Genomic DNA, 18,082 nt, shown 5'->3' on the forward strand with positions numbered 1-18,082 from the left:
TCAATGCAGTGACCAGCGTACGTGCCCCCTTCAATGCAGTGACCAGCGTACGTGCCCCCTTCAATGCAGTGACAAGCGTGCGTGCCCCCTTCAATGTAGTGACCAGCGTGCGTGCCCCTTTCAATGTAGTGACCAGCGTACGTGCCCCCTTCAATGTAGTGACCAGCGTACATGCCCCCTTCAATGCAGTGACCAGCGTACATGCCCCCTTCAATGCAGTGACCAGCGTACATGATCCCTTCAATGCAGTGACCAGCGTGCGTGCCCTCTTCAATGCAGTGTGGCCCTAAGAACAGTGCACTTACAGTACCTGGAGCAGCAGCAGCGGCGGCTTCTCCTCAGTCCCCCAGCGCGTCTCCTCGAGTCCTCCCGCTTCCGCCTCCTCCTCGGCCAATGGCATGGGGTTTGCCTTGCGGCCAATCAGGAAACAGGTATTAGACCCGCTCCCTGATTGGCCAGGAGGAGGATCCGTGTGACAATAGCGAATTTTCATTCATTAGGGGGCCGGACGCATGGATGGGGGGCGGTGCCCCTGCGCCCCCAATGCACCGGCCGCCACTGGTCTATATAAGGTCCACAGTTAAGAGTGCATGTCAGAGCACAAACCAAGCCATGATGTCTAAAGAATTGACTGTAGACCTCCAAGACAGGATTGTATGGAGGCACAGATCTGGGGAAGGGTACAGAAACATTTCTGCAGCATTGAAGGTCCCAATGAGCACAGTGACCTCCATCATCCATAAATGGAAGAAGTTTGGAACCACCAGGACTCTTCCTAGAGCGGACCACCTGGCCAAATTGAGTGATGGGGGGAGAAGGGCCTTAGTCAGGGAAGTAACCAAGAGCCTGATGGTCATTCTGACAGAGCTCCAGAATTTCTCTGTGGAGGGAGGAGAACCTTCCAGAAGAACAACCATCTCTGCAGCACTCCACCAATCAGGCCTGTATGGTAGAGCGGCCAGACGGAAGTCACTCCTCAGTAAAAGGCACATAACAGCCCACCCGGAGTTTGCCAAAAGGCACCTGAAGAACTCTGACCGTGAGAAACCAAGATCTCTAGGCCGATGAAACAAAGATTGAACTCTTTGGCCTGAATGGCAAGCATCATGTCTGGAGGAAACCAGGCACCGCTCATCGCCTGGCCAATACCAACCCTACAGTGAAGCATGGTGGGGGCAGCATCATGTTGAGGAACTGGGAAACTAGGTGGGATTGAGGGAAAAATTAATTCAGCAATGTACAGAGACATCCTTGATGAAAACCTGCTCCAGAGCGCTCTGGACCTCAGACTGGGGTAAAGGTTCATCTTCCACAATCGCGGGTGTCAGACGGCAATCGGAGCCGCGCCTAACCTGTGCATCGCCCCCCCCCCCCCCCCCCCCCACTGCCGAGTGGGGACGGGAGCGCACCGCCGGCGTTGCGCACTCGCCCCCTAGCTTCCCGCGCGTGACTGATGTAGACCTACGTCGATTTGCGCAGGAGAGCCACCTTGTGGCAGTAATTAGGCGGCGGATGGTCAGGAAGTGGGTAAATACCATAGTTTATCGCCATTCCACGAGTGTGCATAATTTTAAAGCGTGACATATTAGGTATCGGTTTACTTGGCGTAACATTATCTTTCACATTTTACAAAAAAAAATGGGGGTATGTACTTTTTTTTTTTTTTTTAACCACTTTACCACCGGAGTATTTTGCTGTCTTACGTCCAGGCCACTTTTTGCGATTCGGCGCTGTGCGACTTTAACTGAAAATTGCGCAGTCGCGTGACCCCGTACCCAAATGAAATTTACGTCCTTTTTTTTTCCCACAAATAGAGCTTTCTTTTGGTGGTATTTGATCACCTGTGCGATTTTTTTACTTTTTGTGCTATAAACAAAAAAAGAGCGTTTATTTTGAAAAAATAACAATATTTTTAACATTTTTTTTTATATGAAATTCCCCCAAAAAAATGTAAAAATCTAATTTTTTTTAAATTTTTTGGCCAATTTGTTTTCTGCTACCTATGTTTGGTAAAAAAAATCACGATAAGCGTATTTTGATTGGTTCGCGCAAAAGTTATTGCGTTTACTAACTACGGGAAAGATTTCTGTCATTTTTGGTGTTTTTTTTTTTAACGCGTAATGGCGGCGATCTGCGATTATTTTTTTTTTGCGGGACTGCGACATTGCGGTGGACAGATCGGACCCTTGACTGACATTTTTGACACTTTTGGGGGTACCAGTGACATTTCTACAGTAATCAGTGCTATACATATGCACTGTTACTGTAAAAATGACACTAGCAGGGAAGGGGTTAATTTTATTGGAGAGGGAGGGGTTAATGTATGCCTGGTGCTTACTGACGTGTGTGGGGGGAGGTGGCTGTGTGACACAGGGACAGATCGCATGTTCAGCTATGCTGAATCCTGCAATCTGTCCCTGCCTGTCACTTAGGAGATCCGCCCGCTCTGTTTACACAAGCGGGCGGATCTCCTCACTCGATTCCCCGACGATCCCTGACCCGATCCCTGGCTCCTCCCCTGGCCCGACTCCCGCTGTGACTGAAAACAGCGGGAGCGCGCCTCCGGCGGCGCGCGAGCGCCGCCTACAGGGGGAGGAGTCCAGCGACGTAGGTCTACGTCGCTGGACGGTATCGAGCCACATTGCTGCAGTAGCAGCAATGTGAGCAGTGGCCAAGTGGTTAATTAATGTCATTTTTTTCCCCCAAAAAAATGCATTTGAAAAAATCTCAGTGCAAATATCGTGTGACATAAAATAATGCAATGTTTGCCATTTTATTCCCTAGGGTCTCTGATAAAAAAAAAAAAAAGTATGTTTGGGGGTTCTAAGTAATTTTCGAGCAAAAAATACTGATTTAAACTTGTAAACAAAAAGTGCCAGAAAAAGCCTGGTCAACAAGTCCCAATGACTTCATGTGGGTGGGGGTGGGTTATCATGGTGGATGTAAATGTCGCACCTGGGTGCAATGCGTGGGAGGGATGCAGATTCCAGAAATGACACGAGCTCTGTATACGTCCCAGCTAGGGGAGGAATAATGAAAATAAAATAACGAATCAGGGATGCTAGCACCTCTTCAGTACCGGAGTCCCAGCCAGGCTACTATTTGCATGGAGTTTGCATGTTCTCTCTGTCTGGGGACTCCAGTTTCCTCCCACACCCCAAAGACATGTTGGTGGGGGGGGGGGTAATTGATTCCTGTCTCAACTGGTCCTAGCCACTTGCTGACCAGGCCTTTTCTGGCACTTTCTGTTTAAATCAGTATTTTTTTTTTTTTGCTAGAAAATTACTTCTAACCCCAAAAACATTTTTTCTTTAGCAGAGAGCCTAGGGAATAAAATGGCGATTGTTGCAATTTTTTTATGTCACACGGTATTTGCACAGCAGTTTTTCAAACTTTTTTTGGAAAAAATACACTTTTAATAATAAAAAAAACGATATACCCCAATTTTTCGAAATCTGAAAGATAATGTTACGCCGAGTGAATAGATACCTATCATGTCACGCTTTAAAAATGGGCGTGCTTGTGGAATGGTGACAAAATACGGTACTTAACCACTTAAGCCCCGGAAGATTTTACCCCCTTCCTGACCAGGGCCTATTTTGCGATTCGGCACTGCGTGACTTTAACGGACAATTGCGCGGTCGTGCGACGCTGTACCTAAACGAATTTGACGTCCTTTTTTTCCCACAAATAGAGCTTTCTTTTGGTGGTATTTGATCACCTGTGTGATTTTTTTTTTTTTTTTTTTTTTTTCTTTTTTTGATCATGCGCTATAAACAAAAAAAGAGTGTCAATTTTGCAAAAATAACAATATATTTCACATGAAGTTTCCAAAAAAAAAAATGTAAAAATCTAAATTTTTTAACATTTTAGGCCAATTTGTTTTCTGCTACATATGTTTGGTAAAAAAAATTGCAAAAAGCGTATTTTGATTGGTTTGCGCAAAAGTTATTGCGTTTACTAACTAAGGGAAAGATTTTTGTCTTTTTTTTTTTTTTAACGAGTAATGGCGGCGATCTGCGATTTTTCATTTTTGTTAATGCATTGCCTCCTTACCCATGTAGTGACTTAGGTTGCACAGAGCATCCTCACATCTGTAGGCCAAAACCTAGGGTAGGGGCTGCTTGTCTCTTAACCATTTCAGCTCCGGAAGATTTACCCCCCTTCATGACCAGGCAATTTTTTGCGATTCGGCACTGCGTTACAATAACGGACAATGGCGCGGTCGTGCGACGCTGTACCCAAATAAAATCGATGTCCTTTTTTTTTCCCCCACAAATATAGCTTTCTTTTGGTGGTATTTGATCACCTCTGCGGTTTTAATTTTTTGCACTCTAAGCAAAACAAAGAGCGACATTTAAAAAAAAAAAAAGAAATTAATATTTTTTTACTTTCTGCTGTGAGGCTCGGTTCACATATATGCGATGCGGGAAGGCTGCGAATTCGCAGCCTGTTCCCGCATCGCACACGCACCCCCGGCAGTTCACACTGCCATATGCGATACGCTGGGGGTGTCAATGTAATCTTAACGATACCCCCAGTTTGATCGCATATCGCAGTGCGATCGTGCAGTTCGCACAGGATCGGATCGCACAAGTGTGAACCGCTGTGCGATCCGATCCTGATGCGGCAGCAAAAATGCCTCCTGTGCGTGTTTGCTGCGGGTGCGATGCGAAATTAGCCATACAAACTGTATGGCTAAACTCGCACCGCACAGCTGATCGCATGTCATGTCGGAGCAGTGCGCTCCGACATGACATGCGAACCCCGCACACGCAGTAGTGTGAACCGGGGCTGAAACACATTGAATAAAAAATGTAAAAACTCTAATTTCATCAGTTTAGGCCAATATGTATTCTGCTAAAAAAAAAAAAAAATCCCAATTAGCGTCTATTGATTGTTTTGCGCGAAAGTTATAGCGTCTACAAACTATGGGATGGGCTTATGGATTTTTTTTTTTCTAGTAATGGCAGCAATAAGTGATTTTTAGAGCGATTGCGGTGGACAATTTGACACTTTTTGGTGACCCGTGACATCCATACAGTTATCAGTGCTAAAAAAATTGCACTGTCACTGTACTGACACTGGCAGCGAAGGGGGTTACCATCAGGGGCAATCAAGGGGTTAAATGTGTTCCCTGGGAGTGCTTTCTAACTGTGTGTGGGGAGGTGCTTTGACTGTGGGAAGACAGAGATACGTGTTCCTGCTTAGCAGAAACACAGGATCTCCATCTTCCCCTCTGACATAACGGCATTCTGCCTCTGTGGGGCCGGTGGATGCTTTGGCCCAATCTAGAGCTGTTTGTACATTAATCAGCCTACTCCTGTTCTACCCTAGAAAGTGCATTGTACTTAAAGTGGAGAGCTCCCTCCGCACCCACCCTGAGTATGTGGCGGTCGTTGGTTAACTCGGTTATTCCTCTTTACAAAGAAATCTATGAGTAGGGGCTGCCCAAAAAAATTGTATAAGGATATGGGATATTTGTTTAGAGTCCAATAGCACCGTGACCGACCAGTATGAGTCTACGACTAATAGACCTTAACCACTTACCGCAAATCGACGTTGACCTACGTTGGCTGCAATAAGTGGCTGTACCAGGGTGATGGCTGCAGCTAGGGGCATCATCCCGGTAGCATTTTTTAGAGCTGGCGGTCGGCTTTCAGGCGGTAATGACCAATGCGGCTCAGGAGCCGCTCGATTGTTACCCCAGCGAGCGGGAGGGGACGCCCCACCCTCTCGCCGCCTTCCACGGCTCTGCCTGGGTCTCCCATCCCACCGGGAGACCCGAGCAACCAGCCGGCACGTCCACTAGCTGGTTGGAGTCCCGATCAAAGCCGGATGCGGCTTCAATCGGGTCTCTGATGACGTAACCCGGAGGCGGCGTCCGTGACGTCTCCACCGGGAGACCCGAGCAACCAGCCGGCCCGTCCGCCAGCTGGTTGGAGTCCCGATCAAAGCCAGATGCGGCTTCGATCGGGTCTCTGATGACGTAACCCGGAGGCGGCGTCCGTGACGTCACGTCTGGGTTACTCGGCTGCTAAAGGCGCCGATGTGACTGTATTCAAAAATGCAGTTTTCACCATTTTAAACACATTGAAGTGCAGTGGAGGGGTTTGGGGTCTTTTAGACCCCCGATCCCTCCATAAAGAGTACCTGTCACTGCCTATTACTGTCACAAGGGATGTTTAAATTTCTTTTGATAGCAATAAAAGTGATCAGATTTTTTATTTTTTTTTAAAAACCTGTGCTAAAAAAAAAAAAATAAATAGGAGAAAAAAAAAATTTTAACCGTCGCCGTGAGCTCGGCGGTATACGGAAGTCGCGCCGGCAAATGAAATCGCTGTTCAAACCACACATGTGAGGTATCGCCGCGATCACCAGAGCGAGAAAAATAATTAAAAAAAAAAAAAAAGATCTACACTCTTAACTCTAAACTGGTAACTGTTAAAATTTTTTAAAGAATCGCCTATGGAGATTTTTATTGACCGTAGTTTGTCGCCATTCCGCGGGTGTGCGCAATTTTAAACTGTAACATGTTAGGTATCTATTTACTCGGCGTGACATCATCTTTCACAATATACAAAAAAAAGGGCTAACTTTACTGTTTCGTTTTTTTTAAATGCGGTGAAATTAAATTTTTCCCCAAAAAATGGCGTTTGAAAGACCGCTGCGCAAATACCGCGTGACAAAAAATATTGCAATGACATTTTATTTTCCAGAGTCTTTGCTAAAATATATAGAATATAATGTTATAATATAAAAAGTTTTTTCAGTAATACAATTAAAAAAGGGAACTTATATATTTTATATAGATGCGTTATACACACTGTGATACATTTTAAGCATTTCTTTCTTTTAATTTTGATGATTATGGTAAAATTCAGTATCTCAGAAAACTAGAATATTACATAAGACCAAAAAAAAAAAAAGGATTTTTAATACAGAAATGTTGGCTTAGTGAAAAGTCTGTCCATGTACAGTATAGAATGCACTCAGTACTTGGTCGGGGCTCCTTTTGCATTAATTACTGCATCAATGCGGCGCGGTATGGAGGCGATCAGCCTGTGGCACTGTTGAGGTGTTATGGAAGCCCGGGTTGCTTTGATAGCGGCCTTCAGCTCATCTGCATTGTTGGGTCTGGTGTCTCATCTTCTTCTTGACAATACCCCACAGATTCTCTATGGGATTTAGGTCGGGCGAGTTTGCTGGCCAAGCAAGCACAGTGATACCATGATCATGTGACCAGGTATTGGTAGTTTTGGCAGTGTGGGCGGTGCCAAGTCCTGCTGGAAAATGAAATCAGCATCTCCATAAAGCTGGTCAGCAGAGGGAAGCATGAAGTCCTCTAGAATGTCCTGCTAGAGGTCTGCGCTGACTTTGGACTTGATAAAACACCAGCAGATGACATGGCTCCCCAAATCATCACTGACTGTGGAAAATGTGGAATTTAATTTGGAAAACAAGGTCCCAGAGTCTGGAGGAGGAGTGGAGAGGCACAGAATCCAAGTTGCATGAGGTCCAGTGGGAAGTTTCCACAGTCAGTGATTTGGATGGTTTTGGTGTCAATGATACCTTTAGATAAAAAACGGTGATGTGTTCAATACTTTTTACCGGCTGTATATACCTCCGATTAAAGATTGTCCGGTGCGTACCGTTATGTCATGTGTGCAGCGGCTGCCGCTGTGCTGTGATTGGATTGTTTTCTGTAGACTAAACGTTCATCATGTCTTTCCTTTGCAGTTCTTTGCATTGATCGTCTTCGCCTGTATCCTGACGGACGGCTATGTCAGTGTGACCGGATCCCCGGATCTATTCTGTATCTTCAATCGCAACAATGACGCCTGCCACTACGGAGTCGGGATTGGGGTGATCGCTTTTTTCGGCGCGGTGGTCTTCCTGGGATTGGACGCTTACTTCCCGACGCTCAGCAATATCCAGACCCGGAAATACATTGTACTGTCTGACTTGGGATTTACAAGTAAGTTACGGGAAATCTCATCCTCCTTTATTATTATTATTATTATTATATAGATGTTTATAATGTGCCGATCTCCCAGCCGTCATCTACTATATATTGTATGGTATGTGGACTGTCATGTCTGCCCAACTCAATCTGAGATTCTTACTCCTCATTGGCTGGAGGTGTGCCTAGCCAGGGTGACACAAGCTTTCTTTGTCCTCTGTCTGCTCATTGGACAGTAATCACATCATCATTCACATTCTGCTGTGTATATATATATATAATCCACACTGCTCCACTATATACACTGTGCTGGACCCTCTATTCCCTACACTGCTCCATTATATACACTGTGCTGGACCTTCTATTCCCTACACTGCTCCATTATATACACTGTGCTGGACCTTCTATTCCCTACACTGCTCCACTATATACACTGTGCTGGACCTTCTATTCCCTACACGTCTCCACTATATACACTGTGCTGGACCCTCTATTCCCTACACTGCTCCATTATATACACTGTGCTGGACCTTCTATTCCCTACACTGCTCCATTATATACACTGTGCTGGAACTTCTATTCCCTACACTGCTCCATTATATACACTGTGCTGGACCTTCTATTCCCTACACTGCTCCATTATATACACTGTGCTGGACCTTCTTTTCCCTACACTGCTCTATTATATACACTGTGCTGGACCTTCTATTCCCTACACTGCTCCATTATATACACTGTGCTGGACCTTCTATTCCCCACACTGCTCCATTATATACACTGTGCTGGACCTTCTATTACCTACACGTCTCCACTATATACACTGTGCTGGACCTTCTTTTCCCTACACTGCTCTATTATATACACTGTGCTGGACCTTCTATTCCCTACACTGCTCCATTATATACACTGTGCTGGACCCTCTATTCCCTACACTGCTCCATTATATACACTGTGCTGGACCCTCTATTCCCTACACTGCTCCACTATATACACTGTGCTGGACCTTCTATTCCCTACACTGCTCCATTATATACACTGTGCTGGACCCTCTATTCCCTACACTGCTCCACTATATACACTGTGCTGGATCTTCTACTCCCTACACTGCTCCACTATATACACTGTGCTGGACCCATACACTGTGCTGGACCTTCTATTCCCTACATTGCTCCACTATATACACTGTACTGGACCCATACACTGTGCTGGACCTTCTATTCCCTACATTTCTCCACTATATACAGTGTGCTGGACCCTCTAATCCTTACACTGCTCCACTATATACACTGTGCTGGACCTTCTATTCCCTACACTGCTCCATTATATAAGCTGTACTGGACCCATACACTGTGGTGGACCTTCTATTCCCTACACTGCTCCACTATATACACTGTGCTGGACCTTCTTTTCCCTACACTGCTCTATTATATACACTGTGCTGGACCTTCTATTCCCTACACTGCTCCACTATATACACTGTGCTGGACCTTCTATTCCCCACACTGCTCCACTATATACACTGTGCTGGACCCATACACTGTGCTGGACCTTCTATTCCCTACACTGCTCCATTATATACACTGTGCTGGACCTTCTATTCCCCACACTGCTCCACTATATACACTGTGCTGGACCTTCTATTCCTTACACTGCTCCATTATATACACTGTGCTGGACCTTCTATTCCCTACACTCCTCCATTATATATACTGTGCTGGACCTTCTATTCCATACACTGCTTCATTATGTACACTGTGCTGGACCTTCTATTCCATACACTGCTTCATTATGTACACTGTGCTGGACCTGCCTATCATAAACAAGGATCATTTACCCCCCCCCCCCCAAACAGGATTTTTTACTTTTACCTGTAAAATCCCTTTCTGGGAGTTCATCACAGGACACGGGAGAGTTCATTCTTAGACCATTGGGACATCCAATGAGGGGCGGGTAACAGAAAACAAAGACCAATAGGACCCTGACTGGGATTGCTTGGAGCAGGGGGTCCAGTGCTGAAGGGTGAGCTGTATCACCCTGAGCTCCAGGACGTTGACTGGCATTTAGGCTTCATCTGACAACCACCTTCTTGGAACTGACAGGGAGTCCAGGACTCCTGGTTGGTCATCATCACTTTCCACACCATGGGAAGGAAGGATTTCCTGAACTCCAGCACCAGGGGGGACAGCCACCGTTCTGCGGCTATTCTGGATTTGGTGCTCAGAGAAATGCGATGATCCAAAGTCCTGGAGTCCCATGCTGTCAGGATGTTGAATTGCAACAGTCCTGAATGAAATTGAGTGTAGGAGACTCAGCCTCCAAGGAGGGCACCATCAACTCCAACACCCTCATGCAGGCGCAAATGGAGGGGCATTCCGGGGAACTCAACTTCTGTACCTTGGAACAAAGGGTCCAAAGCCTTTCCTGGGGATAAGGCCCATATAGTCCAGGATGTGAGGTGCGTGGCTCCAGGGTCCACTTCTTGAAATTAATGTCCACCAAGGCTAGAAAATCCCCCAAATTTGAGGGAAACACGCTGACTGTACAGATTTCTTATTAAACTTTTGATCATTGAAGAACTTGTTGAAGCTCTTTAGATCTAGAATGGGCTACAGATTGATATTCGGCTTGGGCACCATGAACAGATTGGAATTGTAACTTTGAAACTCCAGGTTTTGGAACAGTACAGAGTCTAGCTCATGGGTGTCCAACCTTTTGGCTTCTCTGGGCAACATTGAGTGTAGAGAAATTTTCTCGGGCCGTATATAAAATATATACTATAGTTAAGGTATATAAGTTAAAAAACGCCCGCGTGCCCTTCCAGGGTGGGCAGTGGCGGGGGATGGGAATGCTGGTCACAAGAGATTTCACAGACAAGGGCGCTGTTGATGACGATCACAGCTGCAGCAGCAGAAATACTGAATGGACATTTGTGAATGGAATACCCAAATCTATCCTGTTGGTAGCAGAGGCAGAGTCTGGGCACTGTGACAGCGGGGATTTAAGGTGGGAGACTGTCTGGAGTTCCGCGGCCGGTGGGCCGCATGTGGCCCGCGGGCTGCAGGTTGGACATGCCTGGTCTAGCTTGTAGTCTCTGGACACTTTGAACCCAGGCATTGGAGAGATCTTGAATCCACAGTGCCAACGAAGTGGGGCCACCCGTTTATTGCGAAGGTTTGTTGCCAACCTTGATGGACTTGGGGCTCCAGGACTTTTTCCAAAAGGAGGTTTCTCTTACGTCCTCCGACAGTCGCCGCCTCTTCATATTCGTCACATATGGGGTATTAGACTTTGCTCCGAAGGAGTAGCTAGGCAACAGAATATGTTAACAATAAAGCTTTAACATATCCCACCCTCAAGGGGTGGTCCCCTCAGTCAATACCCTCCTACTTCCTGCAACCATATCCCAGTTTTAATGTCTAGCTTGTCAGGAGTGGCTGGCTCTCTCTGTGCTGGGACTTTTTGTCCCAGACTCTTTCTTCTTTTTAATATTTTATTTGAGTTTTTTCTCTACCTTTACTTAGCTGTTGTTTTTGTCAGCATTAGTTAGTTCTTCGGACGAAGAGGATCATGCGGACTGGGTCTCGGGCTGATCCCCCTGATCGCAGGTCGTGGGTCAGTGGCTTCCCAGTCTGCCATCGAGCGTTCAGCCAGGTAACGCTCCTGGCACGGTGAACGACCCATCCCTGTTCGGTGCAGGGATGTTTGGTGAGGTGGCTACCTCACCGGACGCTGTGCGGTTTCTTAACCGCCATTGTGGGCGTCTTGAATTGCGACTCTCCCTGCCTCATGTGCAGCGGCTTGTTCGCCTGTGCGGGTTCCCCACGCCATATGAGGTAAGTGTGTCTATGTGGGGACCTGTCTGTCTGGGGGGGGTCTCAGTCTGGGACTGTGTAACCTGCCTTTAAATCACACTGCTTGTCTCCCTATCTCTCGGCTGCATGCTGTGGGCTGCAAGGGGGGGGGGGGGGGAGCTGTATGACACTGTGTGTGTCAGGCTGGGCAGTGTGGGAAGCTGTGTGCTGTGGGGCATGTTTTTAATGGCATGTTGGGGCATATACAGCGATCGCTGCGGCGATCTAACATGTATCCATATAATGGGATGAAATTGTGTGTGTTTTTATGCACTGTGGAGCGGCGGTTTCGGCGCCAAACGACGCCATTTTACCGGCGCCCGCTCCGGCCGCATGGTTTACATGCACGGCGGCCATTTTCTTGTAGCCTCCATAGGCTTACATAGAGCGCCCTGGCAGCATCACTTCCTTTTTCCTGGAACACCGGTCGAGGCAGCAGCAGCAGCGGGGTCTCCTCAGGTTTTATCCTTCTATTCCTGTTGTCCATTGCCTGTATTCAGTCTGTATATTCCCTGTGGGGGTCTCATTGTGCCTGAGTGTGTGCGGTGGGCTGCGCTTACCGCGCTTGCTGAAAGGGGGCAGTTAACCCTTGGTTGTCTGGCGTACAGGGGCAATGGATTCTCAGGAGGGCAAGTTTCCCACAGTATTGGTGGAAAGCCAGGGGACCGCTGTTTCCCCCCCAGGGGGGTATTTAGCCACTATTGTGGCTGGCCTTGCTGCCCAGGTGCAAATGCTGGTGGCTGCTCAATCTACTAAACGGCCCAGAGTTACTCTGTCCTCCGATTCTGAGGGTGAAGGTGATGGGGCTGTTCTGGCAGGGACCCCCCTATCGGGGTCCCGCTCCTCTCTTGATCTAGTGGGGTCTGAGGTAGAGGCTGAGGTTGAGGGGGTTGATAATTCTCCCCCTGGCTCGCCTGAAGAGCTTGCAATCATGGATGAGTTGATTGCTTCCATTAAGCAGACGCTGCGTTTGCAGGACGAAGTGTGTCCCCCCGCTGCCTTGGCGGCTTATGGGACGCAGAGAAAACGCAGGACGCCGCAGGTTTTTCCCTGCAATGCTGATTTTCAGCGCGCTGTAAAGGATCAATGGCGCGATCTGCGCAAACCTTTTGCGGTACCAAGTAAATTCAAGCTGCGTTATCCTTTCTCCCCTGCCACTGATGAACGGTGGTGTGTGCCTCCACCAGTGGATCATGCAATTGCGGTTTTGAACAAAGCCACTGCGATTCCTGCAGAGGGATCCCCTGTTTTCCGTGATGCCACGGATAGGAGACTGGAGTCTCTTGCCCGTCATACTTATTCTGTTACGGGTTCTATGCTTAAGGCTCTATTTGCTTCTCTCATGGCGGCCCAGGCGATCGCAAGTTGGACGCAGATGCTTAGGCGCGTCCTAGTGGCCGATTCGGCCTCGGCGGCGACCCTGGACATGGTGGATCAGATCCACCAGGGTGTCATGTATCTGTGTGATGCGGACCTGGACCTGATTCCGTTGGCTGCACGTGTGCACAGCGTGGCGGTGTTGTCTCGCCGCCTGGTTTGGTTGAAATGTTGGTCGGTGGACCAATCTTCACGTAAAACCTTAGCCAATCTGCCTTATGATGGGTCTCGCCTTTTTGGGGAGTCCCTGGATGTGTTGATTAAGGGGATCACCGGGGGTAAGAGCACTCTCTTGCCCCATTTCCCCAAGGCTAAGGGGGCTTCTGGGAAGAAGCATGCGAATTTTCGGCCCCCTCAGGGGTCCTTTCGTGCCTTTCGGCCGCACTACAAGGGCAAACCGTTCAAAGGCCAGGGCTCTCAGAAGAAACCCTGGTCTGGGAAACAGAAGTCCGGCCAATCCGGACCTGCGGCCCATAACAGTTCGGCCTGAAGGGGCGCCCTCACCCAGTTTTGGGGTGGGGGGACGCTTGCTCGGTTTTCTTCAGCCCTGGTTGGCCCGTGTGCGGGACAGATGGGTTCTGGAAATCGTTCGATCTGGTTACAAGATCGAGTTTCTCTCTCGGCCAGAGAGCAGATTTTTTCCCTCAAATCTACAACTGTCTCCAGAGCGCCTGCGGGATCTGCACCTGGCGGTGCGGGACCTGAGGGCTCAGGGAGTGGTGGTTCCGGTGCCTCATCGGGACAGATTTCGGGGGTTTTATTCCAATCTGTTCACCGTGCCCAGAAAGGAGGGCAAGGTTCGTCCAATTCTGGACTTGAAAGCTCTGAACCGCTCTGTGCGGGTTCGCAAGTTCCGCATGGAATCCCTGCGCTCGGTGGTGGCTGCCCTGGTTCCGGGGGAATTCATGGCCTCCATCGATTTGAAGGATGCGTATCTTCACATCCCCATATTCGAGGGTCATCAGAGATACCTTCGATTTGCCATTGCGGAGGATCACTACCAGTTCGTGGCGTTGCCCTTTGGGCTCGCCTCGGCTCCGCGGGTCTTCACCAAGGTGCTTGCACCGGTTCTGGCATTATTGAGGGCCCAGGGCATTTCTGTCCTGGGGTATCTGGACGACATTCTGATTCGGTCTGCGACCAGTCAGGGTCTGGAGAAGGACCTGTCTATCACGATGCAAACTCTGCAGGAGTTCGGTTGGACGATAAATGTTCCAAAGTCGACACTGAGTCCGTCGGTTCGTCTTCCCTATCTGGGAATGATACTGGACTCGGTGCAGGCGAAGGTCTTCCTGCCGGAAGACAAACTCAGGACTCTTCAGGAGGAAGTCAGGTCCCTCAGGGACGTTCCGAACTCGTCTCTGCGGACGTGTATGAGATGTCTGGGATTGATGGTCTCGGCTTTCGAGGCGATTCCTTTCGCGCAGTTTCACACGCGGGGTCTCCAGGCGAAGATCTTGTCCAAGTGGGACGGGCGACCTCAATCTCTGGATCTTCAGATCTCGTTGAGTCATCGCACCAGGGAAAACCTTCTGTGGTGGCTCCAGTCCCCGTTGATGTCCGGGGGCAAGTCGTTTCGTCCGATCTCGTGGACGATAATCACCACGGATGCCAGCCTGTCGGGCTGGGGTGGTGTTCTGGGCGTTCTGTCCGCCCAGGGGACCTGGTCGGAGGGGGAGTCTTCCCTCCCGATCAACATTCTGGAATTGCGCGCGATAAGGCTCTGTCTTCATCGCTGGACGGACCGGCTGCAGGGCTGCCCGGTTCGGGTGCAGACGGACAATGCCACGGCGGTGGCCTACATCAACCACCAAGGGGGCACCAGGAGTGCCCGAGCGGCTCGAGAAGTGGCCGACATTCTGTCTTGGGCCGAGACTCATGTCCCGGCGATAACGGCGGTTCACATTCCGGGAGTGGAGAACTGGCAGGCGGACTATCTGAGTCGCCAGACCCTGGATCAGGGGGAATGGTCTTTCCATCCGGCTGTCTTCCAGATGTTGTGCGCGAAGTGGGGTCTTCCAGATGTGGACCTGTTCGCGTCTCGCCTCAACTACAAGGTGAAGAGGTTCGTGGCAAGGACGCGCGACCCTCGGGCAGACGCGTCGGACGCGTTAGTGGCCCCGTGGCATCAGTACAGGCTGATGTACGCGTTTCCACCGATTCAGTTGCTGTCCCGGTTCCTTCGCAGGTTACACTCGGAACGCAGCACGGTGATTCTTGTGGCACCGGACTGGCCTCGCCGGTCCTGGTACGCAGACCTCGTGAATCTGGCGGTCGACGCCCCCTGGCGTCTGCCTCTTCGGGACGATCTACTGTCTCAAGGACCGATTTACCATCCTGCTTTACAGTCGCTGGCTTTGACGGCCTGGCTGTTGAGACCGAGGTCCTGAAGGAGAAGGGTCTCTCTCCAGAGGTTGTTCATACCTTGATCAACGCGAGGAAGTCTTCCTCGGGAAAGGTTTATTACCGTACTTGGAAGGCCTATTTTGCCTGGTGTGAGTCCAGGGGGTTTTCACCCCGCACGTACTCGGTTTCCCGTGTGCTGTCTTTCCTTCAGACGGGTGTCGATCAGCGTTTGGCGCTGGCTACGATAAAGGGTCAGGTGTCTGCGCTGGCCGTTCTGTTTCAACGTCCCGTGGCTTCCAACTCCTTGGTTGGCACTTTTATTCAGGGTGTGCGGCATCTGGTTCCTCCTAGGAGGGATCCTTTGCCCCCTTGGGACTTGAATCTAGTCCTATCTGTGTTACAACGTGCTCCTTTTGAACAGATCAGGGAGATCTCGTTGTCTATGTTGTCCAAAAAGGTCGCCTTTTTGGTGGCGATCACTTCGGCTCGCAGAGTGTCGGAACTGGCGGCTTTGTCCTGCAAGTCTCCGTACCTGGTTGTTCATTTGGATAGGGTGGTCTTGCGACCTAATCCTTCTTTTCTGCCGAAACGAGTTTCGGAATTCCATCTTAACGAGGATATTGTTTTGCCTTCGTTGTGCACGAAGCCTAAACATCCAAAGGAGGTGAGATTGCATTCTCTGGATGTTGTTCGGGCGATTAGGGTTTACCTTAAATCGACTGAGTCTTTTCGAAAGACGGACTCCTTGTTTGTTCTTCCAGAGGGTCCTCGGAAGGGCATGGCGGCTTCCGCCTCTACCATTGCCAAATGGATCAGGCAGACCATTGAACAGGCCTATGCCTTGCAGGGGAAGGTTCCCCCTGTGCCTGTGAAGGCGCACTCTACTAGATCTCTGAGTACGTCTTGGGCCTGTCGTCATGGGGCTTCTGTAGCCCAGGTGTGTAAGGCGGCGACTTGGTCGACCGTACACACTTTCACAAAATTCTACAAAGTAGATGTTCAGGCATCGGCGGATGCTTCCTTTGGCCGCAAGGTTCTTAGTGCGGCTGTTCCCTAGGGTCCCTTGTTGGGGACTCCTGGCTGTTGGGATAAGTTTTGTATCCCCTGGTTTTTTGTCTTTTCCTGGGTTGTTGCTCCTGTTGAGCACTTATTTTTGCTGTTGCCCAGCTGGTTTCCTTCCTTTGGTAAGGTTCCTTTCTTTGATGTGGAGACTGCGTTGCCTTTCGGCGCGGATGCGTTTCCCACCCCTCATGTTTGCACTGCTTTGGGACGTCCCCATATGTGACGAATATGAAGAGGCGGCGACTGTCAGAGGACGTAAGAGAAAACGGAATTTTTGTAAAATCTTACCTGTAAAATTCCTTTCTCTGAGTCCTCCGACAGTCGCCGCCCCCGCCCCTCTTTTGGGGTTTGAATGTATACTCTACTGCTATTCCACTAAAACTGAGATATGGTTGCAGGAAGTAGGAGGGTATTGACTGAGGGGACCACCCCTTGAGGGTGGGATATGTTAAAGCTTTATTGTTAACATATTCTGTTGCCTAGCTACTCCTTCGGAGCAAAGTCTAATACCCCATATGTGACGAATATGAAGAGGCGGCGACTGTCGGAGGACTCAGAGAAAGGAATTTTACAGGTAAGATTTTACAAAAATTCCGTTTTTTTGTTTTCGCTCCCAAGTTCTGAAAAGAACAAAAGAAACCCTTTGTTCCAAACAGACGGCAGTTGTCTCTTCTTTACAGCAGATAGCTTAGGGGTGCAGATACTTTCTTTGGATAGGCCCAGTCCTTGTACAGATCCTTTTTGGTATGAAAATGCAAAGAGAGGGACATGGTTTGGATGCCTTCTAAGACCCCAATCCAGATACTTTAGGTCCCAAAACTTCCATCAGTGACAGTTTTCTGTTCTTACAGACACCTCCGTGAGAAGGCTTATTGTTGGCCGTTGAGATGGATACACATTAGAGGTCTGGGCATTCGCTGCAGGGGATTTGACTGTCTCGGAAGAGTCTTCTTCTTTAGACCCCATTCCCCCATACTACCCCCATTATTACACAGGACCCCTTCCCTCATACTGCCCCCATCAGCCGATTGTCTGCGGCTCGTCAGACATGACCGGGACTGACAGGCACTCTCCCAGGACAAGGTTTACCTTAAGCCCCGTACACACGATAAGAAATTTGGAAGGGAAATTTTGTCCGATGACCGATCTGCAGATTTTCGGATTGTTAAGCCTCGTACACATGCAACTATTGTTGGCCGTGAATTTTCGGCCAACGTCCGATCAGCCGATTGTCGGCTTGTTAGTATGATGCTTCCGACAACCGACTTTTCGGCCGAACAAAATCTGGTGTGCAGGCTATAAAATGTTTGTTGGCCGTCAACAGAACGGCCGATTGTTCTTCAGTCAGTACAGATTTCGGCAGACAGAAATGTGATGAGCAAGACTGGGCATGCTCAGAGAAGAAAAAACACACGAAAAGTAAACCAGAACATGACATCACTTCTGAAGTTGGTTTTTGTTGGCCGATAAAATTCGTGTGCAG

At 48.9% G+C, this 18,082-nt stretch overlaps 1 protein-coding gene across 1 annotated transcript in view; it reads left to right on the forward strand.

The window, feature by feature from the left end:
- The window catches only part of SYNGR2 (synaptogyrin 2), a 36,592-nt gene that overhangs the window by 11,318 nt on the left and 7,192 nt on the right, over nucleotides 1-18,082 (forward strand). The window contains exon 2 of the mRNA XM_082271311.1: nucleotides 7,741-7,978. Coding sequence (XP_082127437.1) covers nucleotides 7,741-7,978 — 238 coding nt within the window. The remainder of the gene's footprint in view (nucleotides 1-7,740; nucleotides 7,979-18,082) is intronic.

Source organism: Pelophylax lessonae (assembly GCF_965119305.1).
Source record: "Pelophylax lessonae genome assembly, chromosome: 11".
In the NCBI taxonomy this organism is placed as follows: Eukaryota; Metazoa; Chordata; class Amphibia; order Anura; family Ranidae; genus Pelophylax; species Pelophylax lessonae.